Genomic DNA, 18,518 nt, shown 5'->3' on the forward strand with positions numbered 1-18,518 from the left:
CCCCGGAAGCGCCGAGGCTCCCGGCCCGCGGCTCCTCCTCCGGCCGCCGCTCCCACGCCCCAAGCCCGACCCGAGGGGGCGGCGGCCGGGCCCTCCGCGCCCGCTTCCCCGGTCTCGCAGGGAGGTTCGTGGGCATCTGCGCAGCTAAGGACCGGGCGGAAGCTTGGAAATAAGTCTTTCCTCCCGAGTTCCCCAAAACCCACCAGGAGAACCTGCAGCCTCGGCCGTGTTCTCTGTCGCGGACACGGAAAGAAACTCCTTACTTCATTCATTGAGTCTTCTCGACGCCTTGCCAGGGAAGCGTTTAGACCTTTTTTCTTTTTAGGCAAGTGAGCAAGATGATGCCGGACTTTCCCAATGGCCACACACAGTCAGTGGTGAGGCGGAGAGGCCGGCGGCCTTGGCAGCCGTGAGGGCAGCCCCCGGGGCCGGGGCGCCTGGCACGCTCCCCTGAAGTTCATGGCCCAGCGGGCACGGCTCCGCGAGCACTAACGCCTGGCCGAATGTGACGGGCAAACGGTGGCGAGGCCTGGCTTAGACAGAGTGAAGGGACTTCTTAGCGTCCTCGGGATGTTGATGAGCAGCGTGAAGCACCCAGGCGGGGATATAGCACCTGGCATTTCCCAAGCTTGTTTCACCCCAGAGGGAATGTCAGTATCTTCCTGAGAAGTGTTCCTCGCATGCCGGTTTGGGAAACACGCCTACTGCTGTGCAGGTGAAATGCTGGAGCGTGGAGGTGGTTTAATAGGGCCGATCTAAGATTCATGATCTCCCTTTCAATCTGATTTCCTGCTTTTCTCACCAGCCAGCGAAAAGGAATTAGTGCTACTCCTGGGAGGGAGTGTGGGGGGTGTAAGGCCATACCTGGGGAGCTCAGGAGTCAGATGGCTGGGGTTCATATCCAGGGCGCATCATGTTAGAGGTGAGACCTTGGGGAAGTGCGGGGCTTGTCGAGGTTCACTTTCGTCATGGAAATGATACCTGGTTCCTAGTGTTGTGGGAAGGAGTAGATGAGATAAAGTCTGTCAGACAGCTAGCCTAGTGCCCAGGTGCTCAGAGTAAAAGGGTTCCTTTTACTCTGCATGGAGTATACCTCCGTTTTCCCTGCCCTGTGCCTGTGCTCTGAGGTCCCCTCCACCCAAGGTGTCCTCTCTTTTCCCAACTCTGCTCTTCAAAAACCCCCATCTTCTGACAAGGGTCATTTTTGCAGCTTATGCAGGAAAACTTTTCTTAACCCTGCCCTTCCCACCTTCTTCGCTGAGATCCCCTCTAGGACCTTAAGGTATTTGGAACTTGTTCTCAAGCAGCTTACCTCTGTTACAGTGAAAATTCCCTGAGGCCAGGGATCAATCTGGCTCCAGTGGAAGCAAAGAGGAACTCAGGTAAACACACTGAGAGCCAAGGATAGGACAAGCATAGGACAGCCAAGCTCAGTGCTGGGGCAAAGGTGAAGGCTAGGCCCCAGTGTCCCTCGCACAGGGAAGACAGGTGCAAGGGTAAGTGCTGTCCTGTAGCCTGAATAAAGCCCTGTGGGAGTGCAGAGGGTTCATTACCGCCTTCCTAACAAGTGCAGCATTTGTTGTCCTGGAGGAAGCAGCTTCTGGGGGAGGAGCCAGATGAAGGCCTTTTCCCTCCGGACCAGTAGGTAGGGGCATCTGTGCTGAAGGAAGGGTGAGTGGATACTGGGCACCAAAGGAGGCTGCCTTCAGGGTTAACACGGACGTTGGGTTTAGCCAGCTTCATCCTGGCCCCTGGCCCCTGGCAAGTTCCTGCCTCTCTTTCAGCATGAGTTCATTGAGTTCATTCCGCATTCAGATGGCTCCTCCTCTTTTGCTCACCGAACTAGTCCTGGTTCTTCCCCACCCATCCTCACCCCCCAACTCAGGGGCTTCTACTGTTCCCAACTGATGATCGGGAGGTCCACCTCCATCTTTTATGTTTCATTCTTCTCCCCACAGGCCACTTAGGGAGGGAGTGGGCACTTTACTAGCTGTCTCTACTCCCACTCACTTCTCCCTCTGAACAAGTATCCACACTCAACCCCACTGGGTGCATTTCTCCCTGGGGCTGCCCTCCGTAAGGTCCCCACGGACCCTCTTGATACCGAATCCAGCCCTCATGTGTGTGTTTATACCACTGACACTTCCTCCCAGGCTCTGGAGACACCTCACTTTCTGGGCTTTTCTCCTGCCTCTGGCCACCTCTTCAGCGTCCTCATCTCTTAAATATGGCAGGAGCCCCTCCAGCTTCCCCCCGCCCCACACCAGTCCCCTATTCTTCTCCCCTCCCAGGGTGATGCCGTCATTCTCCTTGACGCCCACATCTCTACCTACAGCCCACATCCCCCTCAGTGCAACCGTGAGTCAACCCCTATTAGATATTTCTACCAGACGTCCTGCAGGCAGAGCCTTAACATGTCCCAAACTGTCCCACTCACTCTGTCCCTCACACTGCTCATCTCTGCGAAAGGCATGACATCCATCCAGTTGTCCAAGCCAGAACGCCTGGAGTCTTACTTGACCCCCTTTACTCGCTGCTACTGTTGCCTCTCGGGTCCGTGCACCTCTTGCCGTGATGGTGCAGGCCTGGCTGTCTCTGCCACGTGGACTATAGTGACAGCCTGCTGTCTGGTCTCCTGCTTCGGCATCATTCTCTTCTCCACAAGGCAGGCAGGCTGATTTCTCTAAAAGGAGAATCTGATCATGTGGCTTCCCTTTTGAAAGCCCTTCAGTGGCCCCTGTGCACAGAAAAGCCAAGGTCCACAGCCGGCTCTTCAGACTCCGGCCCCGCTGTGCCCCTCACTACCTCTCTGTGACCCAGCGGGGACACACCACCTGAGTCCCTTGAATTTTGCTAATTCTTGCCCCCAGGCCTTTGTATATGCTTTTCCCTCAGCCTGGGATCACCCTGCGTTCACTGTGTTAAACTGCTCATCCTTTAGGTTCAGCTCAGAGGTCACCTTCCCTGGGAACCTTCAGGGAGAAACACCCGGCTGGGGTGAGGCGTCTGTGTCCTGTGCTTTCTCCCAGCACCGCAGGGGCTGCGCTGTAGCTGACCTAGGGGCGAGGGGCCGGGCACAGGTGAGAACTCTCCAGGGAGAACACATGCCATGCTTTGCCTGCTGGTATATCTCTAATATGTAGCCCTGGGCCTGCCGAGAGTTGGAACTGAATACATAATGAACTGATGAATGAACACCTTCCTTCCCTCCACAGTCCCCCCACCCCCGGTCAGGAACTCAGGAAAAGGAGGCACTAACGTGCAAACCAGACGCCTAACACCCGGGATTTAAGAGCGCTCCTGTGCTTCTCCCAGCCCGCTATCAAAGGCAAGTGGGGTAACGTGAGGTGAAAAGAGGAAGGGACAGAAGACTGAAAGGAAGGCGTTCATCACATTTCTTGATCGATGAATAGGGTAAGTAGACAAGTCCATAGACCTGGGCCAGGCTGCCCCAGAATGCTCCCTGCCTGGGCTCTGCCGAGAGGGGCAGAGGCAGTCTTTCTGGGTCGGTCCCACGAAGGAGCCAGTCCTGGGCCACGGTGCTCAGGTCCTCTGAGGTGTTCTGTCCGGCTGGGCTCCTGGTGGGTGGCATCAACCTGGGCCATGATCAGTCCTGGGGTCCCACCCCATCGTTCTCTGTCAGCCTGGGCTTTAGGCAGTGGTTGGCCCACCTGCCCAGCCATACGGGGGCAGGATGGCCTGGACGAGAAGGGGGCGGAGGAGACCCTGGCATGGTGCTGGGGAGCAATCAAGCAGTGAGGCGGTGTGAGCGTGGGCCAGGGCCGGGGCCCGGCGAAGAGCTCACAGGCTCAGATGATACAGTGCTCTTGGGCCTTCTCTCCCAAGTAAAATCGGCTGAAGAGGAAGGGGCTCAGGTTGATGGTCTGGAAGTGGCCCTCCAGCATCACCTCTGCCACAGCCCGGCCCACAGCGGGGGCCTGCTGGAGCCCGTGGCCACTGAAGCCCGTCGCAAAGTACATGTTGATGACGAGGGGGTGAGGGCCCACCACGCCATTCTGGTCAAAGGTGTTGTAGTCGTAGTAGCCAGCCCAAGCGCGCCGCACCTGCGGGGCACAGGACGCTGTGCGTCGGGAGGGCTGCCCCGCGCTCCGCCCCACCCACTCCCGGCTGGGGTCGGCGCATGGTACCCTCCGCCACCGCTGAGCGCGCTCACAGGACGGGTCCTGCGAGGTGGGGGCCCCAACAGGGCCCAGATGCTCCGGGGTCATCTGTCTCCTTCCAGTTACCTTTAGAGTCTCAAAAGCTGGTACCCTCTGGGCCAGATGGGGCCACACCTTCTCCTGGAAGAAATCATGGTCCACTTCCAGGTTCCCTGGGTCTGGTTCCTCCTCCTGGGGGCAGAGGTGGGGACAAGGCTTACGTTGCCCGGGACACACGTCAGACCCAGGCCTCGCTGGCCTCTTTCATCTGTCCGCTTGGTAAGTGGCGGATGGGGGGAAGAGACCCCAAGTCAAAGCCAGAGGGGACCGTGACATCAGTACCAGCACTGGGCCCGCCAAAGAAGCCTGACTGCTCAGCGATATCCGGTCTCTGTCTTCTCCCTGGCACCCCGACCCCCCAGAGCTCACCTCAGCGGGGCTACAGCCGCCCAGGTAGTTGTTGCCGAGTCCTTCCCGGCGGAAATAGGCTCCGCTGGGGTCTGCGACAAGCGGAGCCTCCAGGCCTGGTCCCTGGGGGCAGTGCCACAAGTACACATACCTGCCGTGACCAGCGGCGTTAGAAGCGGCGAGAACAGCAACTCCCCTCCCCGACTCTCCTCTCACCCCCATCCCGCTCCACGGCCCTGGGCAAGTCACCTTTTCCTCGGCTCCACGGGCAGCTTGGTGCCCTGAAGAGTACCAGACGGCCCCTTCCCAATGCCAGCCAGCTCTGCGATTCGCCCAGACCAGGCCCCCGCTGCATTGACCACTATGGCGCATTCCACGGGCTGGTACTCCTGGCTGTGGTCCACCTTCACCTATGGGCACCAGAGAGGGGGGCGGAGGGAGCAGTCCAGTTCTTCCTGAGCCTCAGTTTACCCACACTGGAAGTGGGTAGCAGAAGATCAAAATGACAGCTGTTACGTTTCTCATTTAATAAAGGAGACACCTAGGCTGGGAACTTACGTGGACTTCATGGATCCTTTTCAAAGTCACCTTCTCCCCGATGGCGGTCTCCATGTGGTTAGATGAAGAGACGAAACCTGCGTGAAAAAGGAAAGAAAATAAGCCCTTGAGGCCTCAAAGAGGAAGGAGATGGAGATTCCACTGGTTTCCTGAGGAAAGAAAGCTGGAAGGCTGGAAGCTTTCCCACAGACACTGAAGCAAAGAGACAGGGTAACCGGGATGCACTTGGCCGCACGGACAGGAGGGTGCCAAAATCTTCAAGCAGATCACGAGTCACGGCCAAATGCAGTTAGGAGCCAGGGTCAGGATGCCCAGGACCAGTCCCCAGGGGAGAACTCCCTATCCTGAGAAAGCACAGGCCTTGCTCAGCCTGTGCGTGAAGGTAAGACCCTGTCTGGGCTGGCGTCCTGGCTGGCAAGAGGTCCCAAGCAGTGGACACGGGGCCGCAGACTCACGTGTCACCTCTCCGTGGCAGAAAAGGACCCCCATGGACTGGACCTTTCGCCGAAGCCCCTGGAGCAGACACCAGGGGTCAAACCAACCTTCGTTCTCCAACCCTGTGAGGAGAAAGAGGATGCGTGAAGGTGGGCTAGGACCCTCCTCTCCTGTTGTCTCTCCTGCACCCCTAACTCTTCTTTAGGGCTCGTAAGCTGGGGAGTCACATTGACCAACTGCACCAGAGTCAGATCCTGCGGAAGGACAGAGAGCCGGCCTGGCCCGGGGGAGGCCCTGCCAGCCAGGAGGGAAGCGTTCCTCCTTGACTTGGCTGCGGGGTGCTGAGACTCCTAACCTGAGGTGCCCCTCAACCCCTGACACCCTCTGCAAGCGAGCCTCACCATAAGATGCCAAAGCCACTCCCTCCGTGTTTATCCAGGGAAACTTCTTCTGAAGCTGCTCCGGAGACATCAGACAAACTTTGGCTCCTTCCTGCCTGGAGAAATGTGTGGGTCTACGTATGTGTGCTGGATGAGTGTATGGGGGGAGAAGTATGGGCCCCAGCTCCACAAGTCAACTCCTTCATGTCACTCCTCTGCCCCCAACTCCCCATGTATCCTCCTTGCTTCCTGGAAAAGAGCAAGCTCCTAGTCAAGGCTCTTCAGCATCTGACCCCCGTTTCCTTTATGACACTCTAGCCTCCCTTTGGCCACGCTAAACACCTTATCACCCGCTAACTGTTCCTCGTGCTTCCACAACAGGGCGGGTCACTCTGTTCCCTCCACTCCTTCTGCCCAGGACAGCCTTCCTGTCCACCTCCTAGAACAATCCTGCTCACCAGCACAACTGTCTCCTTCTGGGACCCTCATGCCCAAAGGCAGCATTGTATGCGCTAAAAGGAGACACTCACAAGGCGGACTGCCTGGTTCAAGTCCCAGCGCCACCACTTACTAGCTCCGGGGGCCTCAGTTTTCTCACATGTAAAATGGGCATGTTCTGATGATTAAACAAGTTAACATTTATAATGCATTTAGGATGTGACCTGATGTCACTAGTGAAACTCGTAGAAGGTTCTGCTAAAGGGTCTCAGGCACAGAGATCAGGCTGCCTGCGCAGCCATATGGGGGCAGGATGGCCTGGACGAGAGGAGGGTGGAGGAGACCCTGGCATGGTGCTGGGGAGCAATCCAGCAGTGAGGAGGTGTGAACGCGGGCCGGGATTACAGCCCAGGATGACAGATGGGGCGTTGGGGCCCAGTGATGAGCTCACAGGCTCAGGTGATAGTCCTGACTGACGGGTCATGAGACCCACAGCCTTTTACACGAGTCCCGGTATGGCCGGCAAAGCCTACGAGCTTAGCTCTCCGGCTCTTAGAGAAAACATTTGCAGATTTGTGGGCCCCTCCCCAGAGATCCTGACTTATTAGGAGGGATGTGTCCTGGGTGGTTCTCATCACCTGGGAATTTAGGAACCACCGCGGCAGTGCTTTGTCCGTGTCTGTGTTACAGCACTTAGCACAGGGCTTCGGAGGTCTGCCCGTGCGCGTCTTCCTGATAGACTGAGCTCCTAGGGAGCAGGGCCTGTCTCGTTGGCTCCGTCACCCCGGCTCCTAAAGTGAGTCAGAGCCCACTGTGTGTGGGCAGCTGAGACGCAGCATGGCAGCCATGCCGGGCGCCCACCTCTGCACTTTCACGTTGTTTTCCATGATCGTAGCCCCCTCCTCTGAAGCCAGAAAGAGGTAACCAGAGGGGTTGAACTGGAGGTCCAGGGGAGGGTCATCGACCACGGCCAGGTACTCCTGTGTGCAAAGAAAAGTTCCTCCAAGAAGCTGACTTCAAGAAGGGAGGGAGAGCTTTCCTGGCTTTCTCACCACAGCCCCCGGGCTTGGTACCCCGACCCAGAGGGAAGCTCTCTCCGGGCACCGCCGCTGGGAAGAAAACCGGGGGTTCCAACTCCTAGCTGCCCATATGCTCGCCCAGCCAGCTGGGCTGCTCCCCTCTCTGGGCTAAAGGAGGGGTCACCACCCCACCCCCAAATCTCACAGCACGTACATTGATGTTCCGGAGAAATTCGACCGAAAAGAGGGAGAGCTGGATGTTCTCAGGCAATGAGAACTGCTGACGAATCCCACCCACAGAAAGCACGGTGGAGGCCTGGGAATACTGTGGAAAGACAAGAGAAGGCGATGTGGGCCCTGTTCCATGTGAGCAGAATACCGTACTGGAGGGTGAGAGTCACATACCCAAAGTTAATTTTTTTTTGGCCACGCTGCTGCTTGCGGATCTTAGTTCCCTGACCAGGGATGGAACCTGGGCCACCTGCAGCGGAAGTGCGGAGTCTTAACCACTGGACTGCCAGGGAAGTCCCATGTGCCCAAAGTTAAAGGGGAGTCCTACTTGCAAGTTTATAATCTAAACTTGCAGAAACCTATATGCAAGTCAACCAGCAGCCCAACAAGGACAATAGCTATTAAAATCCTTATTAGAAGATACACAGAGCAGAGAGGCTCAGTCAACTAAAAAGGGCTGGGTGCTGTCGTACAAAATGGTAATGGCCTGGAGGTACAAGGCAGGAGACTGACGTGGAAAACAGAGGGATGTGGCCAAAGGAGCAAGATTCGTGACTAGCTGGCAGTGCTAAACAGGAACAGTTAAAGAGCAGAAACCTCAGAAGTAACGTAACCTACAAGGGCGTCGTGACAGCTGTTTGTGTTAACCACAGATTGAATGCAGGCCAGACCTCCGAGATCTCAAGACATACAACGTTGTGAAATTTGCTTCCCAAAGCAAAAACCTTATTGTCAAGGTCTCTGGTTTGAGGGAGGAAGAACATGGGGCTATTTCTCAACAAGGGCCAAAGCACAGTCCCTGCCCTTTGGCCCTGCAAACACTGAGGTCTTTCCTCTTCTCTCCTCCCCTCGAGTCCTTAAGAAAATACGAGTCTGCACCCCACTCCTGACTCTGCCCCACCCCAGACCTCACCGTGTGGTCCCGCTCCACCACCAGCACCCGAATGGCACCTTGCCGCTTCTCCAGCCTCTTCAGCCAATAGGCTACGGACAGGCCAAGCACCCCACCGCCAACAATCACCACATCGGAGTGTTCAGGGGGCAGGTGGCTGGTGTCACATAGCGGACTCCAGGCCCCTCCAGGAAGGACGGACTGGATCTTCTTCTTAATCTCCGACACCTTTCCATGCCAGTCTGTGGGATACAGTTATGGTCAAAGAGGGCCATACATCTCCTTTCCAGGAGGCGGAGGGGGGTGTGTGTTAGAGGATGGGCACAGGAAAAGGTGGGCTAAACGGAACGCCGAGTGTTCAGTCCTCACTGCCATTCCTTCTCACGAGGTCAGCTCGCACCCAGCAGCACTCCACAGCTTGGCTTCATGTTCTCTACACCAGAGTCTCACTTCCTTTGAGTGCATTATACCCAGCACTGCAAGATTCAACTTCCTAAAACCGACACTCTCTGTTCTCTCCACTGGCTAGGGGACTTACACATATTCCTCTCCTGTGCAGACCTCTCTCTCCCCTGAGCCCAGGCTCCTGGACCAAGAGATCCCGGCACACCTAGAGCCGCACAGCCCTCTGAAGCACGGACCTCTGAGTGGCACCTTATCCTGGATATCCATCACCAACAGCAAACCTACATTCGTGTTGTCTGTTATCAAGTCTTGACGACTTTGCCTCTTAAGTATCTCCCCAATCTCCCCAATCTGTCCCATTTTTTCCCCATCTCTACCACCACTGCCCTAGACCAAACCACGATGTCTCTCCCACCTAAACTGTTAAAAGCTCCTGTTTCCACTCATTCCCCTCTTGTCTAACCCCCCCCAACTTCTTTTCTATATCACGGCTAGAATGATCTTTTCTAAACACTAATTTAATCACACACTCTCTTGCTTAAAACCCTCCAGTGGGTTTCCATTACCCTAAGGATAAAAGTCCAAAATCTTTCACGTGGCCTGCGAGACACTGCATGATCTGGCTCCTGTTTGCCCTGTCCTCCCCGAACCCTCCAGCCTCAGCCCCTTCATTCCTGCCACAGGGGATCCACACAGGTGTTCTCCCTGCTTTGAAACTCTGTGCCCACTTCTTTGCCCAGTTAACTCCTTGCTTCCTTTAGATCTCAGCTCAGTTATCATTTTCTCAGGGATGCCTTCTTTCCTGACCCCCTAGACTACGCCGAGTTCTCCTGTCGTGCTATCTCATAGCTCCATGAACCGCCCTTTTGCAGCACGCAACACACTTGCAACTTGAGTTTATCTGTGATTGCTTCATGCTGTACTATGTCTACCTTCTCCACAGAATCTCCAGTCTAGAACAGTACCTGGCACATCCTAAGTGCTCAACAAATGTCTTGAATACATGAATCCTTTTGTCTTTCACACCTAACTCACGAATCTCCGAGTCTTCTCTGTCTCCAATTCAAAGTTCAAACTCTTCTCTGCATTCGAATCCTTCTTTGATCTGGACTTAACCTTACCTGTCCTGAGTACATTTCATACTACTACTCAAACTCTCTATCTGGATGGCCTTTGCTAATTCCTTGCACAAGAACAATACTTTTCTCCTCCTAACCTTTGCTCAGTTCCCCAGAACCTGGAACTCATGCTTTCCTTGAGCCAGTAAAGATCATCTTTCAAAGCTGATCTCCGTTCCCACCTGTTCCATGTACTGCTATAATTACACTAGCCACTGGCACTGGCAGTGCAGGGTATCCTCCGAGTTGGGTTCTCTCCAGTCTTGAACCGGTCTACTAAAGCCTTCCCTCTCCAGCTACACTTCAGGCACCTGCAGGACATATATCGAATCCTCTCTTTCTCTTCTTTCCTCCTTCACGGCCACAACACTAAGCACAGCATCCTGCACGCGAGCAGGACTTCATGCACTTCTGTGCCACCAATGAATCTGCCTGGCTGCTATTCTGGTGGTAAGTTCAAGCACAGAAGGATCTGGGATATGTCACCTGAGAAGGGCAACCCTGGGATCCATACCCCTGTCCAGGCTCTACAAGCTCCGGCAGGCAAGGTTACCTCCTGCTCCCAGCGACCCACTGTCTTCCCAACGCGGACCGGGACCTCGAGTACTGAAGGTCACATGGCTGGAGATTGGGAACACCCCAGAACCACGATACCCTCCGCTGCCCTCAGCTTTACCCAGAGTAGAGCTTTCTCTGTGTGTGCCTAGCCCCCGGCCCAAGAGGCCCGGGCCCAAGCCGAGCCGCAGCGCCCTCCGAAGCATGGCCCTGGGGCTCTCGGCAGCTAGGATTGGGGTGCCCTACCCCGGCAAGGTCCCAGCCCGCCGTCACTGCTACGCGTCGCCTGCAGTTCATTCGAGCGCGCCCATTGGCCAGCGGCCCCTCCGGGCCCCACCCCTCCACCCTATAGGCGGCCGTACTGTCCCTTGACTGCCTGAGAGCCCCGCCCAGGCCCGCCCCCACCCGCCATTGGCGTGCCCGGCGTTACGTCAGACCTACGCGTCCGCTGGCCGAGCTGGGGAGGGACCCAGGCTACTGCGCTGAACGGAAGTGCGGCTGAGCAGGTTTCCGGGGCCGCTGGTGTGACGTGTCCCGCGCTTGGCGCAGCAGGAAGCGGGGGCGATCGCGACCTGAGTTCCCGGCGCCGGCCCCGGCTATTTTCCCGCTGCCGCCATGCTCGACTTCTTCACCATTTTCTCCAAAGGCGGGCTAGTGCTCTGGTGCTTCCAGGGCGTGAGCGACTCATGCACCGGGCCAGTTAACGCGTTGATTCGTTCCGTGTTGCTGCAGGTACTGCCCCCGCGGGATCAGAACTCTGGGCTTGTCCCCCTGACCCGGGCCCTAGTCCCCCCTCGACTGATCCCGCGCCTCCCTCCCACCCCGTCGGCCGACCTCAAACCGGCCGCTCACTCGTAACTGTGACTCCACTTTTTTCTCCCGCCCCCATCAGACCATCCCGCAACTTTGCGCTGTCCCCTCCCCCTCCTCTTTCTGGGACTCTGGCCGGAATCCGTAGTCTATTGAGACTTAGCGTCGTTCCCTCCATTCGCCCCCAGCAGCTTGGTTTTCCGTTGTTTCGAAGGCCGGGTGAGATAATGGCTGGAGAAACGGCCTTTAAAAACTGTAGATAGTGTACAGCTGCTAGTAAGTCTGATTGTTTATATGAGATGAGGACTCCTTCCCATCTGGCTCGCACGTGTCCTCCCCTCCCACCTCTTTGCCCCTTTCCCCCAAGCTCGGTGTCTCCTTTTCTCGCAGGAGGAATGCTGAAGAGCAGCTCCCCTGAATCTTCTTGCCCTGGGGACAGGTTTGAGTTTGGGGGAGTGTCTAGTTCTTCTCCAAAGGCAATCCTGGAGAGGCCCAAGTCTAGGTGTTGGGACAGTCTGAACTCTGAGACATACTCTTTTTCCAGGAAAGGGGAGGTAACAACTCCTTCACCCATGAGGCACTCACGCTCAAGTATAAACTGGACAACCAGTTTGAGCTGGTGTTTGTGGTAAGTGGGGGTATTTTAGAGGGGCAATGATTATAGTCACCACGGAGTCCTGATTATTCAGAAAACCCTGATTAATTGTACCCAGTGTTGATGATGAAGTAACTGAGAAGACACGGAGGGTGGAGGGGGAAAGGGGAGAAGCTCTCGGGCCCAGTCAGAGGGCTTGGCTGCTCCTAGGTCAGGGAAACCTGCCAGGTGGCTGAGCCAGTCTCTGAAGGGCTAGGCTGAGTTGGCTTCCCTCTGTTCTGGGCTGGCATGTGAGCAGATCTCTTGGCTCTGTTTCTTTCCCTAAACAGGTAGGTTTTCAGAAGATCCTAACACTGACGTACGTAGACAAGTTGATAGACGATGTGCACCGGCTGTTTCGTGACAAGTACCGCACTGAGATCCAACAGCAAAGTGCCTTAAGTCTACTGAATGGCACTTTTGATTTCCAGAATGACTTTCTGCGGCTCCTTCGGTGAGAGGCCTCCCCTCTCCCAAATAGTCTCTGTGACTTGAGCTTCCTTCCTTCCCGAGGGCGGGTGGACGGCAGTATGTTGTGGATTGAAAGGCACTCCTGAGTTTGCTGCTCGGTTCTGGTTGTCCTCTGGGTGTGAGGGCCCTTCTCCTGCATTTGGACTGTTCCCTTTTCTCTTTAGTGAAGCTGAGGACAGCAGTAAGGTCCGTGCTCCCACAACCATGAAGAAATTTGAAGATTCTGAAAAGGCCAAGAAACCTGTGAGGTCCATGATTGAGACACGGGGTGAAAAACCTAAGGAAAAAGCCAAGAACAGCAAAAAAAACAAGGGGGCCAAGAAGGAAGGTGAGTTTGAACTTGGACACCTGGGGGCATGAAAAGTCGTTAAGGTGGGCTGGAGTGGTTCCCCGCCCTTCCCTCGCTCCGGTGCCCACCACCCTCACCATCGTCCCCGATCCTCGCGATCCCCTAGATGTTTGTTCCTAGTTTCGTCTTAATGATTTGGAAGGCTTTTCCCTATTTGTCTGTTTTGTTGGAATTTGGTCTTTTTTTCCCCAGTGAGTTTTCTCCTTGACAGGTTCTGATGGCCCTTTGGCTACCAGCAAAGCAGTCCCTGCAGAAAAGTCAGGTCTCCCAGTGGGGCCTGAGAACGGGATAGAACTTTCCAAAGAGGAACTGATCCGCAGGAAGCGAGAAGAGTTCATTCAGAAGCATGGGAGGGGTATGGAGAAGTCCAGGTGAGCATTCCAGCTTTTGCCATACGTACTGCTATCTAGACACGTTGGGGGTGAGGGAGTCCTTGTCTCTGGGGTGGATGTTTCGTCTCCTGCTTCTTCATCGGAACCCTTTGTGCTGTAACCCTTTGCAGCAAGTCCAGTAAGTCAGATGCTCCCAAGGAGAAGGGCAAAAAAGCGCCCCGGGTGTGGGCACTGGGTGGCTCTGTCAACAAGGAAGTCCTGGACTATAGCGCTCCTACGGCCAATGGGGCCCCCGAGGGCGCCCCGCCCGAGGACATCAACTTGGTAAGAGGCAGCAGGGCCAGAGTGAAGGCCAATGTTAATGAGAAACGGGGGAGGAAGGAGAGGTGAGGAGGGCAGTACTCTTGACTCCTTGGCGCGAGGGGTGAGTTACATTTGGAGCTTCCTGAATCGAAGAGGTGGAGCAGTGTAGACAGGGTAAATCCAGGCTTTTCCCCCCACAGCCCATCGTGTTCTTGATCCCATCTCCTTCTTTTCCGCATACCCTCCAGATTCGAGGGACTGGGTCTGGGAGGCAGCTTCAGGATCTGGACTGCAGCAGCTCAGATGACGAAGGGGCCGCTCAAAACTCCACCAAACCTAGGTAGGAGATCCGAGGTGGTGGCTGGTGGGTGTGGCTCCAGAACTGAGGAGACTTGACTGCTGCCTGCTGGCCATATGTGCATCTGTAACCTTCTGTGCCTGCAGTGCTACCAAGGGGACTCTGGGTGGCATGTTTGGGATGCTGAAGGGCCTTGTGGGTTCCAAGAGCTTGAGTCGTGAAGACATGGAATCTGTGCTGGACAAGATGCGTGACCATCTCATTGGTGAGTCAGGAACGGGTGGACTCGTGTTTCTGGGGTAGGGACGGTGGGGGCAGAATGGCTGTACCATAGGGGTTGTTCACTGCTGCTGGAGCACTCATGCCACGCCTTTCCCCCTCTTCACAGCTAAGAACGTGGCAGCAGACATTGCGGTCCAACTCTGTGAATCTGTTGCGAACAAGCTGGAAGGGAAGGTGATGGGGACGTTCAGCAGTAAGTATCTCCCTGGACCTGGAAGTGCTTGGGCGGGCATCACACCCCCCAGAAGGCCACCGCGTCCACCTCCGTTCTTACTAGGTGTGTGGCTTTTGACGAATCCCGTAACATCTACGTTTCTGTTTTGTAACTTGGACTTTGGGTGGTGATGGCCTCTAAGTTAGGAGGATTAAAATGAACTAATACTTGTAAAGTGCTTAGGATTCCCGGGCAGGCTCCCAGTTCCCTTAGCTCAGAAAGGGGCTGGGCATTCCCGGAGCACATTACTTGGGCTTCACTGATACACCTCTGCCCCCACCTCAGCGGTGACTTCCACCGTAAAGCTAGCTCTCCAGGAGTCCCTGGTGCAGATCCTGCAGCCGCAGCGCCGTGTGGACATGCTCCGGGATATCATGGATGCCCAGCGTCATCAGCGCCCTTACGTGGTCACCTTCTGTGGTGTGAATGGCGTGGGGAAGTCTACTAACCTCGCCAAGGTCGGTGCAGTTCCGCAGCCCGTCTCTGACATCATTTCTTCACTCTGCATTTCCTGGCACCTCTGGGTCTAGGTGACAGTTTTCTTTGCCTCTTTTGCAGATTTCCTTCTGGCTGTTAGAGAATGGCTTCAGCGTCCTCATTGCTGCCTGTGATACATTCCGTGCTGGGGCTGTGGAGCAGCTGCGGACGCACACCCGACGTTTGCGCGCCCTGCACCCCCCCGAGAATCACGGTGGCCGCGCCATGGTGCAGTTGTTTGAGAAGGGCTACGGCAAGGATGCTGCTGGCATCGCCATGGAAGCCATTGCCTTTGGTACAGTGCACAGAAAGCTGGGGGGCTTGTCTGGGCCCCTTCTCTCCTTGGGTTCTCTTGGAACTTGCAGAGGACCGGGGTTACCCTACCACCAACTTCCTGCGCAGTAACAGGTCAGGACTAGTGACATGCCGTGATCTGCTTTGGGGTAACAAGTGTAGTTGCAGGCAAACCTAGTATATTTGTTTATCTCTATTTGGTCACCTTTACCTACTGCCATCCTTTTCCTAAATATGCTTGATGGCTGAGCATGGGAACTTTTTTCTTACACTACCTTGTAACCTAAGGAAATAAAACAGGTAGACTTCTAATATGGCCAGTTTGGGACTTCCTGAGAGGAAAGCTGGAAACGTGACAGTCCAGGAGTTTTGACTTGACCACTTTTTTTCTCTCTAGCACGTAACCAAGGCTTTGATGTGGTGCTGGTGGACACAGCTGGCCGCATGCAGGACAATGCCCCTCTGATGACTGCCCTGGCCAAGCTCATTACTGTCAACACACCCGACTTGGTGCTGTTTGTGGGGGAGGCCTTAGTAGGCAATGAGGCCGTGGACCAGCTGGTGAGGGCTAGGGCTTGGTTCTCTTTCCAACCTCAGCTTTGGCCACTTTAGGTGCATCTTATACTTAATGTCGTGTTCCAACCTTTCCAGGTCAAGTTCAACAGGGCCTTGGCTGACCATTCTATGGCCCAGACACCTCGGCTCATTGATGGCATTGTCCTTACCAAATTTGATACCATCGATGACAAGGTAAATATGGACGACACAGGGCAGAGTGGGACTGGGAGAGGGGAATGGCCATCCTTCACAAGGGAGCAGAGGCTGTAAGGGCACACTGGCTCCAAAGCCTCCTGTTGCTTAGGGGGTGAAAAGGAGTGGCCTGGAGTTGACTGGGTATCCCCTTTCTCTGCTTCAGGTGGGAGCTGCTATTTCTATGACCTATATCACAAGCAAACCCATCGTCTTTGTGGGCACCGGCCAGACCTACTGTGACCTACGCAGTCTCAACGCCAAGGCCGTGGTGGCTGCCCTCATGAAGGCTTAACGTGGCTCTTGGCCAATACCAAATCACCGCTTCCCCCCAAAGCCCCCATCCCTGTATCAAGAATGTGCTTTAGAGTTTGTGAGCAACTTGTCTTCAGTGTAGTTCAAAGGCAGAGTGAGGGAGCTCCAGGCGAGGGCTTGCAGCCCCTCCTAACCCCACTCCCTGTTCAGCCCAGCCTCCCTCTGCAAGGAGGGCCTAATCATGTTACAGTCACTGCCCATTACCCGCCCCCAGCCCCATGCTCCTCCCCCTTCCTACTCACTCAGGCATCCCTTCACTCTGCCTACAGACTCGGTCTCATTACAGCTTTGACCAATGGTTAGAAGATCCAGCACCAGAGCTTTGCTAGTTAAGTGTGGTCATGGGGACGTCCGAGCATCATCCCCTGCTCCATTAGATAAAGAGACTTCCAGAGCCAGCTCTGGGTCTTGAGTGGCACCTCCCCCTAGGATATACACAGCTTTCAGGTCCCTGGGGCCAGGACGACACCCCCACACTGTGGCAGTGTATGGCCTGTTCTTAATTGCTGCTGATTCCAGGATGACCCCTGGCCCCGTTTCCCCGAAGCCTCAGCTAGGCCACAGTGATGTGTTACAGACGAGTGAAAGAGGAGTCCCTGCTTCCCTCAGAGATGAAGGGAGCCGAGCTGCAGTGCTGCACTGGGCTTCTCAGCCTCCAAGATCTCCTCCCACTTTCAGAATCCAGACATAACTTTGCATGTTCCCCTTCCCGGGAGAAAACCAACTGTCAGAAGGGGAGACACGCTGCCCCCTGCCCCTTCTTCACCTGGGATGGATCCTGGCTTTTCCTCATCCTCTACAGTGCCTGGTAGACAAGTGCTACGTTGAATACAGACCTTGTTAAGACTTGTCCTGTAGCTTGGTATTACAGATGTGCTATTAGTGCAATAAGGTGAAGGCTGTCTGCCCAGAGAAATACATAATTTATATAAGAAAATAAATTTCATAAATAAATTGCCTTTTAGGTCTTGGAGTTATTTTACAGGAGGATTCAAAACTAAAACCCTACATCACACTGTAGTTCTAGGATTTATGGTAAGAAGGGAAACTCAGGAATTGATAATGCTGAGGAATCAGGTAAAAATAAGTAGTTGTCCCAAGAATGAGATCACCTTCCCCCAAGGTGAAAGAAGAGAACTTTTAAAATTTAAATTCGGCTTGTATCTTTGCAGGTTAGGAGTTTTCTAAAGTGACTCAAAGTAGAGCTGGGGCCCTGGGAAGTAAATGAACAAGCTTTTAATACAGATCAATTATGTAAAAGACTGTACACTGTAAAAGATCTAGAAAACTAGAGCTTCAAGCCATGTTTTAAAAATGCCATTAAGCTTAATTGAAAAACCAAGTATAGAGTACAAAACTGCAACAAGGGCCGCGGCGATCCCGTGGCATCTAGATCCCGAGTCCTTCATGCAGAGCTGTGGCCACGGTCGGTAGAGATGTCCCGTGGATCTGCTGTGTGGACATAGGCCTGTCCAGCCTGGGGGTGGGGCGGGGCGACCTCCGGGTCCCTTGTCACTTGGGTATTGAACTGGAACAGGCCGCAGAGGATCAGGAAGCAGCCGGCACGGCACGAAGGGGTAAGCTGCGACACCCGCCCACTAACCCCGGCCTTCAACCTCTGCGTTCTGGTAGTTCCTAGGAGCTGTTTTGGGTTCTTGTGAGTTTACTTGTTAAACACTGTCCACGGTAGGCCGTTACAGCTTGGTCTAATGGTGGTGATTCCTCTAGCCCTCTCATGTACTACAGTCTGTGGAGAGAGAGAAGGGAGAGAGTTAAGTGAAGTTTCACAAAACAGGTTTACACATCTAAAGCTGCAGAAATTTAAGTCAAGCTTAACCCTTCAGAAGACAAGACACAAGACACTAGGAAACTTGTAACAGACTTGGTGGGAAAATACAGACGCTTTAACAGGTAGGAGAGGTTCACCAAGGTCTTAACTAAGTTCTGGGAAAGCATTTTCTGCTGACAAACTGACAAATAGTAGAACAGGAAACAGTATACCTCTCATTTCACTGTGTGCTGTCGATGAGCCATTTAGCTGGCCTTCTGAGCCATTTAGCTGGCCTTCTCTTACCATCCCTGCTAAACAGAACATACACCAGTATCAGATATTGGGCTGAAAAGCTAAAACTATTAATAATAGAAAAGCAACCAACTAAAGGGAGATGAAAGTACACGGTCTGACTAAGAAGGGTGCCATTATTTAGGAATGCACACATTAGGCAGGACAGTAAACCAGTTAGTCTTCACACTGTTGTATTAAACAACAGGGAAGCAGTGACGTCCCTGAGTACACGGACATTACTTGTGAACAAAACAAGTGTGCTTGCTGTCCCTAACTAGTCCAGGAGGCCAAGTTTAGGTAAAAAAAACTACTCCAGCTGGGGTCA

At 54.5% G+C, this 18,518-nt stretch overlaps 3 protein-coding genes across 7 annotated transcripts in view; 1 reads left to right on the forward strand and 2 right to left on the reverse strand.

The window, feature by feature from the left end:
• Positions 1-3,381: 3,381 nt before the first annotated feature.
• Positions 3,382-10,908, reverse strand: FOXRED1 (FAD dependent oxidoreductase domain containing 1). Of its 3 annotated transcripts, none has more exons than XM_029208868.1 (11): positions 10,721-10,908; positions 8,543-8,763; positions 7,613-7,723; positions 7,241-7,359; positions 5,963-6,057; positions 5,582-5,683; positions 5,127-5,203; positions 4,818-4,978; positions 4,590-4,719; positions 4,248-4,352; positions 3,382-4,064 (listed from the first exon to the last, which is right to left on the reverse strand). In XM_029208868.1, the coding sequence occupies exons 1-11, from the start codon at positions 10,803-10,805 to the stop codon at positions 3,810-3,812; spliced, it is 1,461 nt and encodes a 486-aa protein (XP_029064701.1). In that variant the 5' UTR covers positions 10,806-10,908; the 3' UTR covers positions 3,382-3,809. The 3 variants fall into 3 exon arrangements, with proteins under 3 accessions (XP_029064701.1, XP_029064700.1, XP_029064702.1); XM_029208867.1 differs by having other exon boundaries at positions 10,598-10,853; XM_029208869.1 differs by having other exon boundaries at positions 3,836-4,064; positions 4,590-4,691; positions 10,598-10,853.
• A 184-nt stretch (positions 10,909-11,092) lies between these two features.
• On the forward strand, positions 11,093-17,087 carry SRPRA (SRP receptor subunit alpha). The gene is made up of 14 exons (XM_029208318.1): positions 11,093-11,331; positions 11,954-12,037; positions 12,334-12,497; positions 12,679-12,842; positions 13,075-13,234; positions 13,366-13,519; positions 13,747-13,838; positions 13,943-14,061; positions 14,185-14,271; positions 14,578-14,750; positions 14,851-15,064; positions 15,461-15,624; positions 15,715-15,813; positions 15,980-17,087. The coding sequence occupies exons 1-14, from the start codon at positions 11,215-11,217 to the stop codon at positions 16,106-16,108; spliced, it is 1,920 nt and encodes a 639-aa protein (XP_029064151.1). The 5' UTR covers positions 11,093-11,214; the 3' UTR covers positions 16,109-17,087.
• Positions 17,088-17,180: 93 nt separating this feature from the next.
• FAM118B (family with sequence similarity 118 member B) overlaps positions 17,181-18,518 on the reverse strand; it is a 46,263-nt gene continuing 44,925 nt past the window's right edge. Inside the window, exons 7-8 of one of the 3 annotated variants that reach the window (XM_029208320.1) lie at positions 18,130-18,207; positions 17,181-17,875 (exon numbers count right to left, since the gene is read on the reverse strand). In XM_029208320.1, the coding sequence (XP_029064153.1) occupies positions 17,862-17,875; positions 18,130-18,207 (92 nt within the window). In that variant the 3' untranslated portion in view covers positions 17,181-17,861. Of the gene's footprint in view, positions 17,876-18,129; positions 18,211-18,518 lie in introns of all 3 variants that reach the window. The other 2 variants (XM_029208319.1, XM_029208321.1) reach the window with 2 other exon arrangements.

This window comes from Monodon monoceros, unplaced genomic scaffold (assembly GCF_005190385.1).
Source record: "Monodon monoceros isolate NGI ecotype Baffin Bay Population unplaced genomic scaffold, NGI_Narwhal_1 Super_Scaffold_7, whole genome shotgun sequence".
Lineage (NCBI taxonomy): Eukaryota > Metazoa > Chordata > Mammalia > Artiodactyla > Monodontidae > Monodon > Monodon monoceros.

Coding starts and splice junctions, on each gene's coding strand:
- SRPRA (XM_029208318.1), top strand. CDS start 11,215: ATGCTCGACTTCTTCACCATTTTCTCCAAAGGCGGGCTAGTGCTCTGG. Junction 13,839..13,942: donor CAAAACTCCACCAAACCTAG/GTAGGAGATCCG, acceptor CTGTGCCTGCAG/TGCTACCAAGGGGACTCTGG. Junction 15,814..15,979: donor TTGATACCATCGATGACAAG/GTAAATATGGAC, acceptor TCTCTGCTTCAG/GTGGGAGCTGCTATTTCTAT.
- FOXRED1 (XM_029208867.1), bottom strand. CDS start 10,805: ATGCTTCGGAGGGCGCTGCGGCTCGGCTTGGGCCCGGGCCTCTTGGGC. Junction 6,058..7,240: donor AACAACGTGAAAGTGCAGAG/GTGGGCGCCCGG, acceptor ACATTTCTCCAG/GCAGGAAGGAGCCAAAGTTT. Junction 4,720..4,817: donor CCCGTGGAGCCGAGGAAAAG/GTGACTTGCCCA, acceptor TGGTCACGGCAG/GTATGTGTACTTGTGGCACT.